Genomic DNA, 15,024 nt, shown 5'->3' with positions numbered 1-15,024 from the left:
ATGCCTCAACGGCGTATGGGACTTGATATGAATCTATCAGAATCAAGCAAAATGTCACGACCGACGGGTTATTTTCGCAATAACATTTTTCGTTCTCAAATTCGATTGTTTACTGTCTCATTTTCGGCTAATATTCTTTTCGGCCAATATTTACGCCTGTGTTCCCATTGTATGTGATCTGCCTCAACAGGGTATAACGTTGCGTCAGATTTTGTGCGTAAGGCGTAGTGAATGACGTTTGTTCTAAAAATAGTAATGATGTTGTTCGTTTGTGTACTGCGCGCCTCAGTTATTTGTTCCAATCGCTTTAGTTTCTTCAAGTAAAAATTATCAGCGAGTAACCATCACCTTATACCGAATTTGTTACAGTCGGTATCATGGTTTCACAGCCCAAGAACAAGTAAGTTCTAATTTAATCAAAGAACGGAATCTTTTGACATTGAATTGTATGTTCCAACTGTCGCGGGATTAACAGGTTGTAAGAATTGTAATATAAATTTTTTACTATTTGTAATACGAATTAGCTTTATGCTTTGCCAGAGTGGCTTAGGTCACTGGCCCTAGAGCACACGTGGTGGGCACAGAGCCTAGGCGGCTGAGGTTTGAAACTCATAATAGAGCTAAGCGTAAAAGTATACTCAGCTTCAACATCAGACTCAGGGATCCAGAAGAACAGCTGGTGAGCTGAGCGACGAAAAAAAATTTACGTGAACATCTTATGCTAAGATAAGCTCCGGCCTATTGTGAAACTCATATTTATTATTATGGCTTTCTGGCAATTCCACGGGGAGTATGTGTCCGGGAGTTATAACATAGAATTGGAACCATAATTTTGAACAGGCAAAAAATACCCAACTATAGAGGTTATTATGGCAAAAAATACCCAGGCAAAATATACCCAACTATAGAGGACATTTTCTCTTTCTTGGAACGCCATTGTATTGGAGATCTTATTCTAACAGGAGATTTCAACATGCCCGAAACTGATTGGGGAGCCTATCAATCATCCAATGACTATGAAAATAAAGTTATCAACCTGGTCGTTGAAAGCAGCCTGAAACAATGCGTAGACTTTAAAACCACCGCATCATCATGCTTGGATTTAGTATTCACATCGACGGACTCCTTGATCAACAGTGTTGCACCTGCACACCTTGACATGTTTTCTGACCACCACCCAGTTGAGGTGAACCTGGCGATAAGGGAGAGGATAAGCAGGAGACTACATCGCGAGTACTATAGCTACTGCAAATGCAGTTTTGATTCCGTTATTACCGAGATGAAAGCAAACCCTTTCCAGCCTTATTGCTATAGCAATATCGACGTCAATACGAGTCTTTGGTACAAATGGTTATTCGAGCTGATTGACAGGCACACCCCAAAAAGAACGAAGAAACGCCAAAGCTATCCACCGTGGATCACCCAGGAAACTTCTCATCATCTTAACCAACTGGCGACAGAGCGAAGGAAAATTGCCAACAAAGGTTCTCAGCAATCAAGGAAGTTATTACTACTGTCGCAAATTTTTGAAAGAATGCAAGACGGAAATCGAGCTGAGTATGAGAAATCTCTCTTCGCCACGAGAAACAAGCAGAAAATATTCAAGTACTTGAAAAGTTTGAAGAGAGACAACTTGCCACCCATGATTCAATCAGAAGCCACTAACTGTGAAGCAAGATCGGATGAAGAAAAAGCGAAACTCTTCAATTCATATTTCGCATCTGTTGTAACAGATGATGATTACGAGTACTTCGAACCTCCAAGTGGACATCGCTTTGGCAGCATCCAGCTGGAATCCAGTGAAGCGGAGATCAGGGCTGAACTGGAGCGATTAGACCCAAACAAAAGCCGCGGAAACGATGAAATCCCACCAGTATTCCTGAAGAAAACTTTCAACATTGTAGTCTCATCGTTGAAAAATCTGTTTGCGAACATCAAGCGACTAAGGAAGTTTCCGTCGGAATGGAAAATTGGCATCGTATCACCCATATTCAAAGACAATGATAGAAAAGAAGTATCCAACTACCGTCCTGTGACACTGCTGAACATAGTCTCAAAACTATTCGAGAAGTTCATGTTTCGAGCACTGATGAAAACCTTCGGAGCAGAGATAAGTAATGACCAATACGGATTCTGAACGAAACGTTCTGTTGTTGTTCAATTACTCTACAGCTTGACCCAAATCTACAAAATGATTGGATCTGCACATTCCGTGAACTTTCTTGTCCTATTTCACTTTTCGAAAGCCTTCGATAAGATCAAACACAGCCAGCTCCTACGGAAATAACTACAACTTGATTTGTCTGAGGGAGTATTTGAATTAGTACGTGACTACTTAAGCGGTAGAACCCAAAAAGTTAAAATCAACAATGTTAAAAGCGAACCCCTCGTGATCACAGCAGGCGTCCCCCAAGGATCTGTCCTTGGCCCGCTGCTATTTTTGATATACATAAATGACCTTCCCAATGTTGTTTTTTCTTCACTTGCCCTGCTCTTTGCAGATGATCTCAAGGTGTTATTCAACGGAGATGACACCTCAGTACAGAAGCTACAGGAGGACATAAATCACTTCTCACTTAAGCTCTCTTAAGTGCTCAAAATCATCTGTTGTTCAATAGTTAGAAATGCTCTGTAACCGAATTCAAAGTTGGAAATCAACCAAAGACTCTGAACCAGATGCAGTTCATGCTTGGTAATAACCCGATTGAAGGTAAGGACCTCGTTAAAGATGTTGGTCTGAATGTAAATCGGCATCTAAACTGGGGAGACCATGCTAAACACCGAGTCGACAAAGCAGTGAAGTCACTGTTCCTTCTGCGACGAAACACTTCTAGGGCTTTACCACAGGAATCAAAAGTACACTTGTATAGAGCCATTCTTTCACCAATCCTGCTCTTCTCATCGGAATGCTGGGAACTTACAAAATCTGAATACCAGATCATGGAATCCTTCCACAAGAAAGCAATGAGATGGATCTGCGGGAGTATTGACTACAAGGACGCTATTTTAAAATCGAATCTACTACCACCACTTTATTTTAAAGTATTGAAAGATCTGTTGATGTTTAGTAGCCTTTTGAGCGGCAAGTATGATGTAGAATTCTCAGAAATCCGAGTTGTTGGAGTGGACAGAAGGAAAAGAGTGGCACTCCCAGAGGCCAAATATGAGGTTCAGAGATTGAACTTTGGTACAGAACGGGGTTCCGAGTGAACGTCATCCAGAAAAAGATGGACTTCTTCTGTGAGCAGCAGCTGAAGAGGAAACTCATTGAATACATGTGGAGCTATTTGGAAAGGAATTGGAATGAGCAGAATCCTTGCACATGGACATTCATTTGTATCTGTGAAAACTTTCGTGCACATCCTAGAACCTAACAGCGGGAATAACATCCCAGTGGCATATCCACGAAGTCATAATAATAATTATAATAATTTACCTTCAAAAATTTGCACATTGAGTCTAGAAGCCTTGCTTTTAATTAAAAAAGGTAAAAGCCAATTAGTCTAATTCTAAATTTAAAAGAGAAGTTTTTGCTATGACTAGCATCGCCAAGTTATCATCAATTTTACTCTACGAGTGTGTTCAACCAAAATAAAAATATATCTACAATTATTATAAAGATTAAAATTTTTGACTTCTTGTAATTGGTCAACTGGTCTAACTCGAATTTTTAGAACTTTAGAAAATCTTTGATTTTCAACTTTCCAAACATGTCGCTATCTTTCACTTTGATTTTTTCAGGGACTGCTTTACGACATTAGCGTGATATTTTGTTTTTTTTTGCATATAGTGTTCCTTAAACTATTTTTGAACGAGGCGACTCACATGTCAGACTAATACATGAGTGTCAGCTCTCGCACCCGATATTTGTCGCGCTTGTTTATTTTTGGTTTTCATTGCTTTATGTGCAGTGACTCTACGCTGATCAATTTTTCAGTGTCGCTGCACTGGTGAATGATACGCCAATTAAAAGCCTTTGACAAACCACAACAGTGGCTAACGTGTTGACCGACCAGTGAATCAAGTATCTGGTGCTCTGTCACTCTCGTGGTAGTATGACAAAACGTTTAACCGACATAGGTAGATTCACATCCACTAAGAAATTTCGGATCTTCTCCGTTTCTACCCCCAGCTTAGTTGCCGCATATTATTTGCACCCCCAGACGCACTTGTCATATTTTTACATGGTGATTTTTTATGTGATAGCACGTGCTCTGTAACTGGGGGCGCATAACGTACTGGGGGGCACAATTGGAAAAGATCCGAAATTTCAAAAACCGTGTAAGTTTTCAGGTTTTATCGAAACTCGACTTAGCGAAGGTAATCATGTTTTCAATTTCCTAGTCGTAAAAATAATATTAAACCGAGATATCTGTTTTAGTTTTTGTTTCAATCGTACGCTCAAATAGCCTGTGGTGCATTGTGGGGAATCGCTCTCGACTATTTTTTCTCTAATTTCTTTCATGTCATTGTGGTCTAAAAAGTTTGTTATTTTGGAGGATGTTCCCCCAAAATCCAGTTCCGTACCAAAAATTGAGACTGCGTGCCTCGCATCGTATCTCTGGCAGTTTAACCCTAGATCGCCGTCCGCTTCATTGAATAAGGTAACAAGTGCGCAAGTCGACGTCGTACTTTCCTGTCACGATGCTGTTGAAAATTATAAGGATTTTCAGGACTTTGAAGTAGAATGGTGTTATTAGGTTCCTTCGGAAAATAGCTTCTTTGTAACCAAGGAAGCTGTTTTGTATCCTTGAGGCAAACATTAGTAACGGGTTGATAACATCTCTGCATATAAGAACTTTAGTTTTATATGAAATTTGGCAGCTAGTGTTTCTTCGAGTGAAAAAGTTTCAATTGCTTTCGCTCTTCGGGTTCTCAAATTTACAGTCCAGTTTAAGTAGTCGACTGTTAGATCTTTGACAACTCTTCTTCTTTTCAATTGAATTAGTTTCTAAAGAGAGTACAATCGCATTTATTTGAAAAGAAGACAGTTTTGGACACTCCACTGTGCAGGTTGTTTAGGTCAACTTGATGAAATTCTAAATTGTCATTCCTGAACAACGGATAAGTTTTAAGTCATCTGCAAACAGAGTAGCGAAAAGACTAAATTTAGCAGGGAGTATGAAAAGGACATGTCTCATAACAGAGCCTTGGGGAACTCCGCAAGAGTCCAAAAGGTTCTCGAATTGATAGCCATCAACCTTCAAGCTTTCTCTTTTGGGTAATCATTGATAAGTAAAAAGTGACAATTTAGAATTTCATCAAATCAACTTGAAGAAATTCTAAATTGTCATTCCTGAACAAAGGATAAGTTTTAAGTCATCTGCAAACAGAGGCGCGAAAAGACTAAATTTAGCAGGGAGTATGAAAAGGACATGTCTCATAACAGAGCCTTGGGGAACTCCGCAAGAGTCCAAAAGGTTCTCGAATTGATAGCCATCAACCTTCACGCTTTCTCTTTTGGGTAATCATTGATAAGTAAAAAGTCTCGCTGGTATATTCATGCTGGCCAACTTTTTAAATTAATATGGGTTGCTAAATTTTGTCAAAAGCCAAGAAGAAATTGAACAGCAATAGGAAGCAGAATTCGTCCGATGACTTTAAAAGTTTTCTCTTTCTATGTTACTTTTTATTGTAACCTCTTTCTATGTTACTTTTTATTTTCTATGCAATTTTTGTAGTAACTTGTCATATTCAAAAAACTGTACAAGTATTTGAAGCGTTTGAAGAATACTAGAGCAGTTTCTATGTGAGATGACTTCTTGTAATGTCAGTTGCTTTCTGCCAAGTTATTACATTAATCTTCTAGTTATACTAGTGTGGTGGCCAATTAAGGTGACAAGTTATTGCAACCTTCCGATTTACGCCCTAATTTCCTCAGTTTGTGTTATTTGAGATATTGATGATATAATGGTGGGAGTTCTTGTCTTCGTTAAGTCTTAGTTTTTCAATTAAGAGGCGTAGTTTTTCAATTAGACGATGAAAGATCCATTCCTATCAAAATTTGGTATTTTCATCTAAGCTGCTTTAATAGTGCGGCTCAAAGCCATTGTCCATTATGAGCTCGTTAATGTAATTAAAGTCATAATTGAAGTAGCTGCAGTAAACGTTTTGTTTTTTAGCATCTGTCAATGCACCAGTTATGACGATAAGAAAATGGTAAGGGTAGTCTTCCAAGTCGTTTAAACTGTTGAATGAAGTTATCAAATTGTCATGGTTGGCTAGAATTAAGTCTAAACATGATGACTTAGTGGTGTTAAATTCAACATCTTGATTTTAGTTTTCGTAAATGAGTGTATTCGCCAAGGAGTATTCATAAGCATCATTTTATTGCTATACCTCCCAATCTACCCCGGTCAAGTTAAAGTCACCCGCAAAGAGAATTTTTTCATTAGCTAAAACTGATAGAGTAAGGAATATTAGTATCGGATTTGAGATCTATAGGGGCCTTCCTTGTAGCGAGATATAAAAAAGCTTTTACTACTGGGTCGGGTTGGTTTATTTTAACAAGGGAGGCCTGAGCTGCTTCTGGAAGGCGACGAATATCTACGTCAGTAAAGCTGACGTTAGTTGATACTGATATCAAACGTCCTTCGTGTTTGGATTTTTCGTTTTTGGTTTGACCTTTTGTCAGCCGTACTAAAATCAATTTGAGATAAAAAGCAGTTTTGGGTTTCCGGCGTCGCTTGTGAGCCGTGTTTCTGTTAACAGCAAGTGAAATGAATGTTTCAAGACAAAGTCAACTAATTTATTGCGCTTATGGGGATTAATTAAGCTTTTTACGTTGAGTAGGAGGAACTTGCGCGATCATTTTACTCAGAAGCCAACTTGCGCGATCCTTTTACTCAGAAGCCATCATTGTTCAGGCTGAAGTATGTTTTTTTGTCTACTCTGGACTTCAAGTCTTTAGGCAGGTCAACTAATGAAATGCATGAGACGTTCAGCATTATGGCCGTCTCTTACGCGAGCTAACTTTAATTCTGTGAGTTCTCTGGTTTCTTTTGAATAGTCATGCGAGAGGCCTAATCCTCTGCAGAAAGGAGTGACAGTTTTCAATTTTTGCAGAGATTTTTGTTGTCCGGACTTTCAAAATTCACTGAAACTATTTAATAAGTTAAGTGGGATGCATTTGCGAATCCTGCTAACTGTGGCGACGCGCGACTGTCGATAGCAATGCTCGCTGAAGGGATACTACTAATGCTTGCTAACGGTTCTGTCTTGGTGCTTAAGATTTTCCTTTTGGCTGTCTATTTAGTGATTGCCTCTGTAGATTTATTTTTTCGATTCTGTTGCTGACTACTTTTTTAAAATTTATTTAGTTAACAGGAGTTGATTTTTCGCGTCAGAGTTGACCCACATCTCTTTTATGAAGGGGCATTATTTTTACCTCTTTTTGAATAACAATTGATAACAGCGAACGGCAAGACATCTATAAAAGTGGGACTTTATAAATTGTTGATTCTACCAATACCGCTCTACGGATTCTGCCGTGTCAGTGCAACAAGATCAGAGTTACAGCAGCTATGCGTTTACAGAGGAAATGATGTTAAATAAATTACAGGACAAAAAAGTGGCCGCGCGACGTCAGTTAAACTTCTGAACATTTTACCATTACCCTTTTCTGCAAATGAAAGACCCAATCTTCTTAGTCAGTTAAATGAGACTGGCAAATCGGATCGAAAATTACATTGATATCGCAAAATACAAATGGGCTAAAATTAGACTAGATTTCGCGCAGAGTTTTGTTAACGGCAATTTTTCAGATACAATATCTATACGTGGCGTATCTTCTGTGAATGCATATAGAAATAAGTGGAACATAGTTAAAAATAGCGACTAGTGCGTTTAGCCCGACAGCTAAGGGCTGCGAATGTGCAACAACAGCAATAATAATAAAGTACCGAAAGAAATCACAGATTGGAAAAAATTGTATAAGAACATTTTTTTAAATATTGAAAATATTGTAACAAGTGCTGGGCAAAAAGGAAAGATGAATGGTGCAACATCCCGATCTAAACTGCAATATCAATTTAAAACTGACAAATCTGGACATTTAAATGGAATTATTAACCTTGAAAAATGAACTTCGAATCGTAATCTGGTACTGAAATAGCAGCGAAGCATTGCCATTACTCGTGGAACGAACAACTTACTAGCAAAGCTCAATATTTCTTTTGGGAAAATGATCTCATTAGAAGCCATCGTGTTTTGTGCAGAATTCACTGAGACCCGACCTGATGAAAAATGGTTACGTCACATCTGCTCTACTTATCCAGAGACGTCGACTCTGTTAATCATCAGGTTTTTGACTTCGAAAGCTTCAATAGTTGTTAACTAAACTCTTATTGGCAACTTTCTTTCGACGACTCTGATCAGGTAATATTGGATCAGATTCAGAAAACATTCGATTAGAAATTTACAAAGTACTAGCAAAAAAACTGCCAGAATACGTTTAGCATAATCAATACGAAAATTTTTTTTAACGTACCATCAACGTTTAGAACGAACACGCATCTTCAGTCCTTGATTTTTTGTTTTACAAGGGTGATACTCAGAGACGGTTGAAAAAATTTCTTTACGCACGGATTAGAGGAATGCTAGACACAGTGTTGGTTTGTAGTTGTTCCGACCCACTTTAGTGGGGGAGGAACTATATACTCAGACAATTTTCGCCGATCGAACAGACAGTTTTTTTTTGTTCAGACAATTTTCGCCGATCGATATATTTGTCGTAGAGGGTTGTGAGTGATATCATTAGCAAGCCTGTCCAGCGTAGAATGTGCAATTGAAAAGAATGGTTTAAAGTTTTGTGAATAGTCGACAGAAATCCGTTGTTTTGTTCACATTTTCCCTATTTTTGACAAAATTTTGCCTCAATTTGGCTAAAATTTGTAATTGAATTTGTAATTTGCAATTTTGCTAAAATTTACTTAAATTGATAATAAAAATATCACTGAATTTAGTAAAATTGTATCTAAAGAGTTTCCTGATTTTCATTTTTTCCACACAGTTATCGAGGATTAAAGTTTTGTGAACATTTGACTGATTTTCGTTGTGTCTGTTCGCATTTTCCGTATTCTTATGCAATCTTATTGCCAATTTTGCTAAAAATATGTTAAAATTGGTAAGGATAACGTTGTTCGTCTTACCTCTAAACACAATAGTGTTCTCAACTGTTTGGTTCAATTTTTTGGCCAAAGTTTTCGCTAAATTTGTTAAATTTCAGTCTTTCCATTAAAAATGTCTCGAAAAAGGCTTTTGTGGTCAAATTTGTATAAAATCACAGTATTTTTACACCTAATAATTGATGACACAAATTTTGGTGACTTAGAGACAGGCTAGTTTTAATTGTGGATCCTTTCAGATTGTACTTGAATTAAACAATTGCCGGTTATTCGTAATTTAACTCTTTAATTAAGCAAAATGCATGACTTCTGTTTGATAGAGACTTTTTGTCAAATAATCAATATCCATAAGGTTTGGAACAATTACGTTTTTTCCATAGACAAACGGCAACAGCCAAATTAGATTTGATCTAATCGTTTCTTAGTTCAAAAAATCTAAGTTCAAAAAAAACTGATCTAAGTTCAAAAAAAAACTGATTGTAATCCGTCGATGTTTTTTTTAAATGTTCGCGTTTCCTCCTTTTTTACGTTGATAACTGAAGAAACTAATTATATTAATAACAGGTCCAACTGATTTCTTTCCGAGAGAGTTTCAAGGAAACATTTTTTGCTTTTAGTCGAAAGCCTATGCTCGTTTTGACTTTTAAAAATACATTTTTTAAAAATGAACAATGATTTATTGAGCTTTCGGCTTTCATTTTTTTCTTAGTCATTTTCTAGCTGAATGTCAGCAAACACAGGTCACATCGGGTTTCTAATCGATAAAAATTTATCACTTATGGTGACCTTACTTTTTAAGTAATCGTTTTTCTGCTTTGATACTTAAAGTTTTCGTACAAAATTTATAATTTTTGGACATTTTGCCGTCATTCAGTTTCTTTTTACGCTCTTGTCACTTTTGGACAGTTTAAAGGACACTTTTTTAAAGGAAAGCACATTTGAACACATTGGTTTGTCGGCGAATAGATTATTATTTTAACTGCTAAGACTCTGTGTACTAGAAGAGTTTAATGAATTTTTTTGTTTTTGGTCGTTATTTGTCGTTCTTTTTGTAGTCATTTGACAAATTGTTGATAATTACAGATCATAGCGTCTTCCTATGGATGAAAAAAAGAACCTATGCACGGATTATGGTTGATTGCTAATTTTTCCACGACTTGGAAATCAAATTTTTTAAAAAGAATAGATTTTTTTTTCAAATTCACATTTCGCTCTTTATTTTACCTATATGTTACCTATTCACAATAAATATAGGCTTTTTTGAACTTATTTTTGACGAAGATAAACACAATTGAACATACGGCTTTTTTGGTGGATCGCTTATTGTTTTAACGGCTTCGATACCGGTTTTTTGCAAAAGATTAAATTGTTGTTTGATTTTGGTCTTTGTTTGTCATTCTTTGTGAAGTCAATACAGGTCATAGCGGCTGGCTTTGGAAGAAGATTTTGCTGATTGCATTTGATAGCTTAAGTTCTTCTTGACTTTGGAATCAAATGTTTTAAAAGATATATAAAGATATTTTTTAAATTTGAACTTGGCCTTTTTTGTCTACATGTTATCTTGTCTCCTTACCCACAAATTGAATATTGACTTATTCGTGTTAACGAAAGACACAATTGAACAAATCTGAGGTTTTTAGTGTAATGCTTATTGTTTTACGCCATCAATATCAGTTTCTTTGCAAAATAGAAGTTTAGTTTTTGACTTTTGTCTATTTATCGTTATTTTTGAAGATCTATGACACTAGTTAGTGGCAAATCCCAATGCCTTTTTGGGAAACAGGAACCCTACTCAGTGGTTTCAGTTGCTATCTAATACTTCGATGCCTTTGAAATCAATAGTTTTCGAAAATTTTTAAGATAAATGTATTTTTAAACTTCTCCCTTTTTGTTCTTTTTTCAAAGCGTGTTACCCAGTCTGTCTTATTATTCAGCTGTCAGATATCTCCCTATTGAGTTTTGAAGAAGACGCAATTGACGATATCTGAATTTTTACTGATTGGATTATGGTTTCAACGGCTTTGACGCCATTTTATTGCAAAATTTAACGAAATTTGTTTTTCGTCTCAATTTGACGTTTATATTTGTGGTTTTACGACACATTCCGGAAACTGACAGGTCTCAGTCTTCATTTTATACTACAAATCAAAAATAAATCTATTTAAAGTTTCAGTTGATATCTAATGGATTTCAACGAACTAGCTTGTTTTTCGCTAGATAAAACATGGGACCAGTCTTTGATGAGAGGTAACAAGCAGAGAAAAAAGCCCAAAAAGGACAAAGTTACAAAAAAACGTTTGTCTTCTCGAAAACATAATTCAATGAAATCCATTAGATTTCATTGAATCATATAATTTCGAAAAGACAAACGTTTTTTTAATAGCCGCACAGCGATAGCTTCCCTTGGTTTTTTTTTTTCGTCGTCGCGATTTTTGAATATTTAGGGTGGAGGTTTTACCCTATTCACAATTCCACAATGGTTCCTAGAATCTATCTTAGAGAAAACTACTGGACTGGATCGTAACTTCACAAAACCTACTACTCTTAACGAGACTGAAGGGTTATACCAGGCCCTCTGTTCAAGTCCTAAAGAAAGTATTTTCAGGCGCTATAGAACTGTAGTCAATTGCTAATAATAATGTTATTAAAATATGTTGGTAATGCCTTTCTATGTTATATGATATTTTAGCTTCTAAGAAATGCTTTACAAAATGAAATAAATTGGTGACTCTAAGATTGAGAATTTTACCAGGTCCTCAATTCACTTTCTAATTAATCGATCAACCAATATACTTAAAACAAATAGTAGATGACGTGAAGAGCTTGTCGGTGAACTCCACAACCCAACCAGACGAATATTAACCAACTTGATAGAACGTTAAGACATTGCCCATCAGGTACTTCAGGTTACTGCAGACCTTTTTAATTGTCTACTTGGTTCACCATTCCATACTATATGGGTTAACTTAACTTGCCAAGTCCTCTACGAGCAGGCAGGCCTACCCTCAGAGTGGCTTCACTATGCGGTCTCCTGGAAGGAGCTTGGCCGATTAATACTCTGAGAAATCAATCGTCTTGATGTTGTCCTGGACTCGGTGCTGTCCTCCAGTCCGTTAACCTAACTTAACCTAATTATTGATTGGTTGATCACTACTTTACTAGTCACCAAACTAATTTAAATCCAATAAATTGAAGCTAGATTGAGTATGATTTCAGATCCTTAGAGATGTATTGTGAAGTTACTAAACTTGTACAAGTACGCTTTCGATTAACAGAAAACCGAAAGAAACGATTAAGTTTTACCCAGTCCTAATTATTACAAGACTATGGTTCCTTCAAAACAACTAGTTACAAATGCCTATGAGTGCCACGTATCAAAGTGTTTAACAAATATCTACTAGATACCAGTTTAAACTCTACTAATTTATAAGAAAAGGTCCAAAAAGAGAAAGTAGTTGAAAATTTGCTAAGTTAAATTAACGAAAAGTATAATTACCAGGGTATACTAGTTTCAACAATTATTACAAGTTCAGTACCACGACAGAGATCTGTTAACTCACTCCGAAATATCGATTATCACGACAATATAACTATTTTCAGACTGATTTTGGTTACACATCACGCAACACAACAATTATTCGCACAAATTGTTCTCTCTCCAAATTGGCTAAAATTGAGCCGTATATATACTGCTAATCTATGTTTGGTTATGATAGTTTAGTCCTATTTTTACCAAATGTTCCGAATCTTTGTGAGAAAAATACCCTTTTTGGGAAAAGTTTTCAGAAGGTCATTCATGACTTTGATAACTTAGGCCCCTAATTTGGGTTTCTAATCCAATATTACGTGGGTGAGAATTTTGGTGTTCAATCCATGATATAATCTTTATCAGAGTCAATATTTACTTATTCAACCATTCTCATCAGTTTAAATTTCTTTACCATTAATATCTTTGTACAGTTTCAACTTTAGAATTCGCTTTTGTGTTGGGAATAATTCAAGGTCAGTATTAATTTGGTTCTTCTCCGAAAAATACTTAAGTTTAACTTTCCAATCCTACATCCCACCCATCCGGACTAAACTATTCTCCTGAATAGTACAGTACAGTGAAATTGGAGTATAAAGTAAATGTATATAAAAGCACCATCACCATATTTTGCGGTACAAAATTTTTATTGGACTTGAGTCTTTTGGTTTGCATTCTCTCTAAAATGTCTAGCCTTTCTTCCGTATGAGTTGTCTTCCCAGCATCTCTGATTCGATCAGTGGGCGGATTCTCCATCGGACCTCGCTTTTTTGTTCAAAGTATAAGGTTTCTCCATAGTCAAATGGGTTGGATGCAGGAATGCACGCATCCATGATGAGGTCTTGGAATCGCCATTTGTTATGAAGTTGGATCCACCTAGGACTTCGTTTTAGTCTGCTCTGTAATCAACCTCGTGGTATGTTGTTTTCTTTGTGTATATCATCTTGCTTGCGTCACGAACAGAAGTCTCCAGTGATCAGACGACAAGACAGGAAGTCTGGTCGGTCAGCTTTGTTTGGGCCTCCATCATAAGGTGGAGTATTACAACTGATGTAATGTAGTGGACCAATCGAATGCCTCAACCGTCACACTGAAGGTGCGAGTTAATGCAAGGTTGATATAATACTGGGTGGAGGTAAAGTTGATCCTCTGAACATGTTGTTTGTTTCCCTTAACTTTGTTCAAAGAAATCCTAAGTCAACTGTGTAAATTCGTAGCCACGGTTGTAGATGAAGAAATGATGAGAGATTTTTATTGGAGAGTGCATGTTCTTCTACAGTCGTACCGTTCACTCAAATATAATCAAATGAAATTTAAGCATCTAATCAATTAGGTTGGTTACTGCGCCAATTGATTGAGTAATATTCTCTCTATATATTTAGAAGGAATAATACAGAGTTCTGCAAGAGGTCTTTTTTTGTATATCTAGCAAAACTGCAGAAGTTTTGCTATCTTTGTTTTTTTTTGTTTTTTTTGCCAGTTGTTACCCCGTATCTCTGAGGAATTGTTTATTTCCTAAACCGTTGCATTAGCGGAGTAGTATCATCCAAATAAAAAGAACCCAATTTAATTTCGCGCTATTAAAACTAGCATTTATTAACAACGATGTTAAATTCTGGCAGATTAAAATAAAAGGTTCAGTACTGGGAGAAAAAGTACTCTGATCAGTGTGAACAATGTTCGAATGTACCGCATACTGCTGATTTTTTTCCACGGTTCAAAAAATTTTAAAATGAATTCGGAATGCCTTGTTACATACCCGAGTAATCCAGTTTCTATTTTGCGGTTTGGGATTTCTTTTTTTTGTTTTTAAGATCGAAATTCGCTTCCAATTTTTTTTGATAAGTGTCGCTTATTCGAGTTCAAAAAAATGTATACTAATCCAAAGAGTTGAACTGATTCCCTCGTTGTATTTCACTGGCCCTGCAATCGTCTCCAGAGCATAGAACCTAGGAGAAAAAAAACAACTTCTCTTATTAAATTTGGTTTGGAGAACATTTTGGAAAAAAAATAAGTGATAACTTCTTTGTTTCTTTTGCCTAACGAAACAATACCTTGATAGAAAAATTGTTCGAAAAAAAAATTGTCATTATTTTTTTTAAACAATTTACAAGTGGTTTGTAATGCTCCTGGATTTTGTTGTTGCTAAAAAGTTTTTTTTCTTTTTTTTTAAAAAAAACGTCTCGTTTTGATTGCTTACGGTCCTTTCCAGAGAAAATTTTTCGAAATTTTTTCTTTAAATTCGTTTATTTTGAATAAATGTAAGAGCAACAACTAAAACGAATTTAACAAAAAAAACAACAATTGAGTGACTAGATTTTCAACCAGCACCAAACAACAAATTATAAGCAGTCTATTTTATGTTGCATTTTA

The 15,024-nt window shown here is 36.2% G+C and overlaps 1 protein-coding gene across 2 annotated transcripts in view; it reads left to right on the top strand.

Annotated features, from left to right (window-relative positions):
* The first annotated feature begins 287 nt into the window (after window positions 1-287).
* Window positions 288-15,024, top strand: part of LOC142347854 (GTP-binding protein 1-like) — a 74,396-nt gene continuing 59,659 nt past the window's right edge. Inside the window, exon 1 of one of the 2 annotated variants that reach the window (XM_075398989.1) lies at window positions 288-400. In XM_075398989.1, the coding sequence (XP_075255104.1) occupies window positions 378-400 (23 nt within the window). In that variant the 5' untranslated portion in view covers window positions 288-377. Of the gene's footprint in view, window positions 401-8,167; window positions 8,302-15,024 lie in introns of those variants that run through there. The other variant, XM_075398988.1, reaches the window with a different exon arrangement.

Source organism: Convolutriloba macropyga, chromosome 10, assembly GCF_964194025.1.
Source record: "Convolutriloba macropyga chromosome 10, txConMacr16.3, whole genome shotgun sequence".
NCBI lineage: Eukaryota > Metazoa > Xenacoelomorpha > Acoela > Convolutidae > Convolutriloba > Convolutriloba macropyga.
Note: the sequence above shows the minus strand (reverse complement) of the source record. Positions and strands in the feature narration are given on the sequence as shown.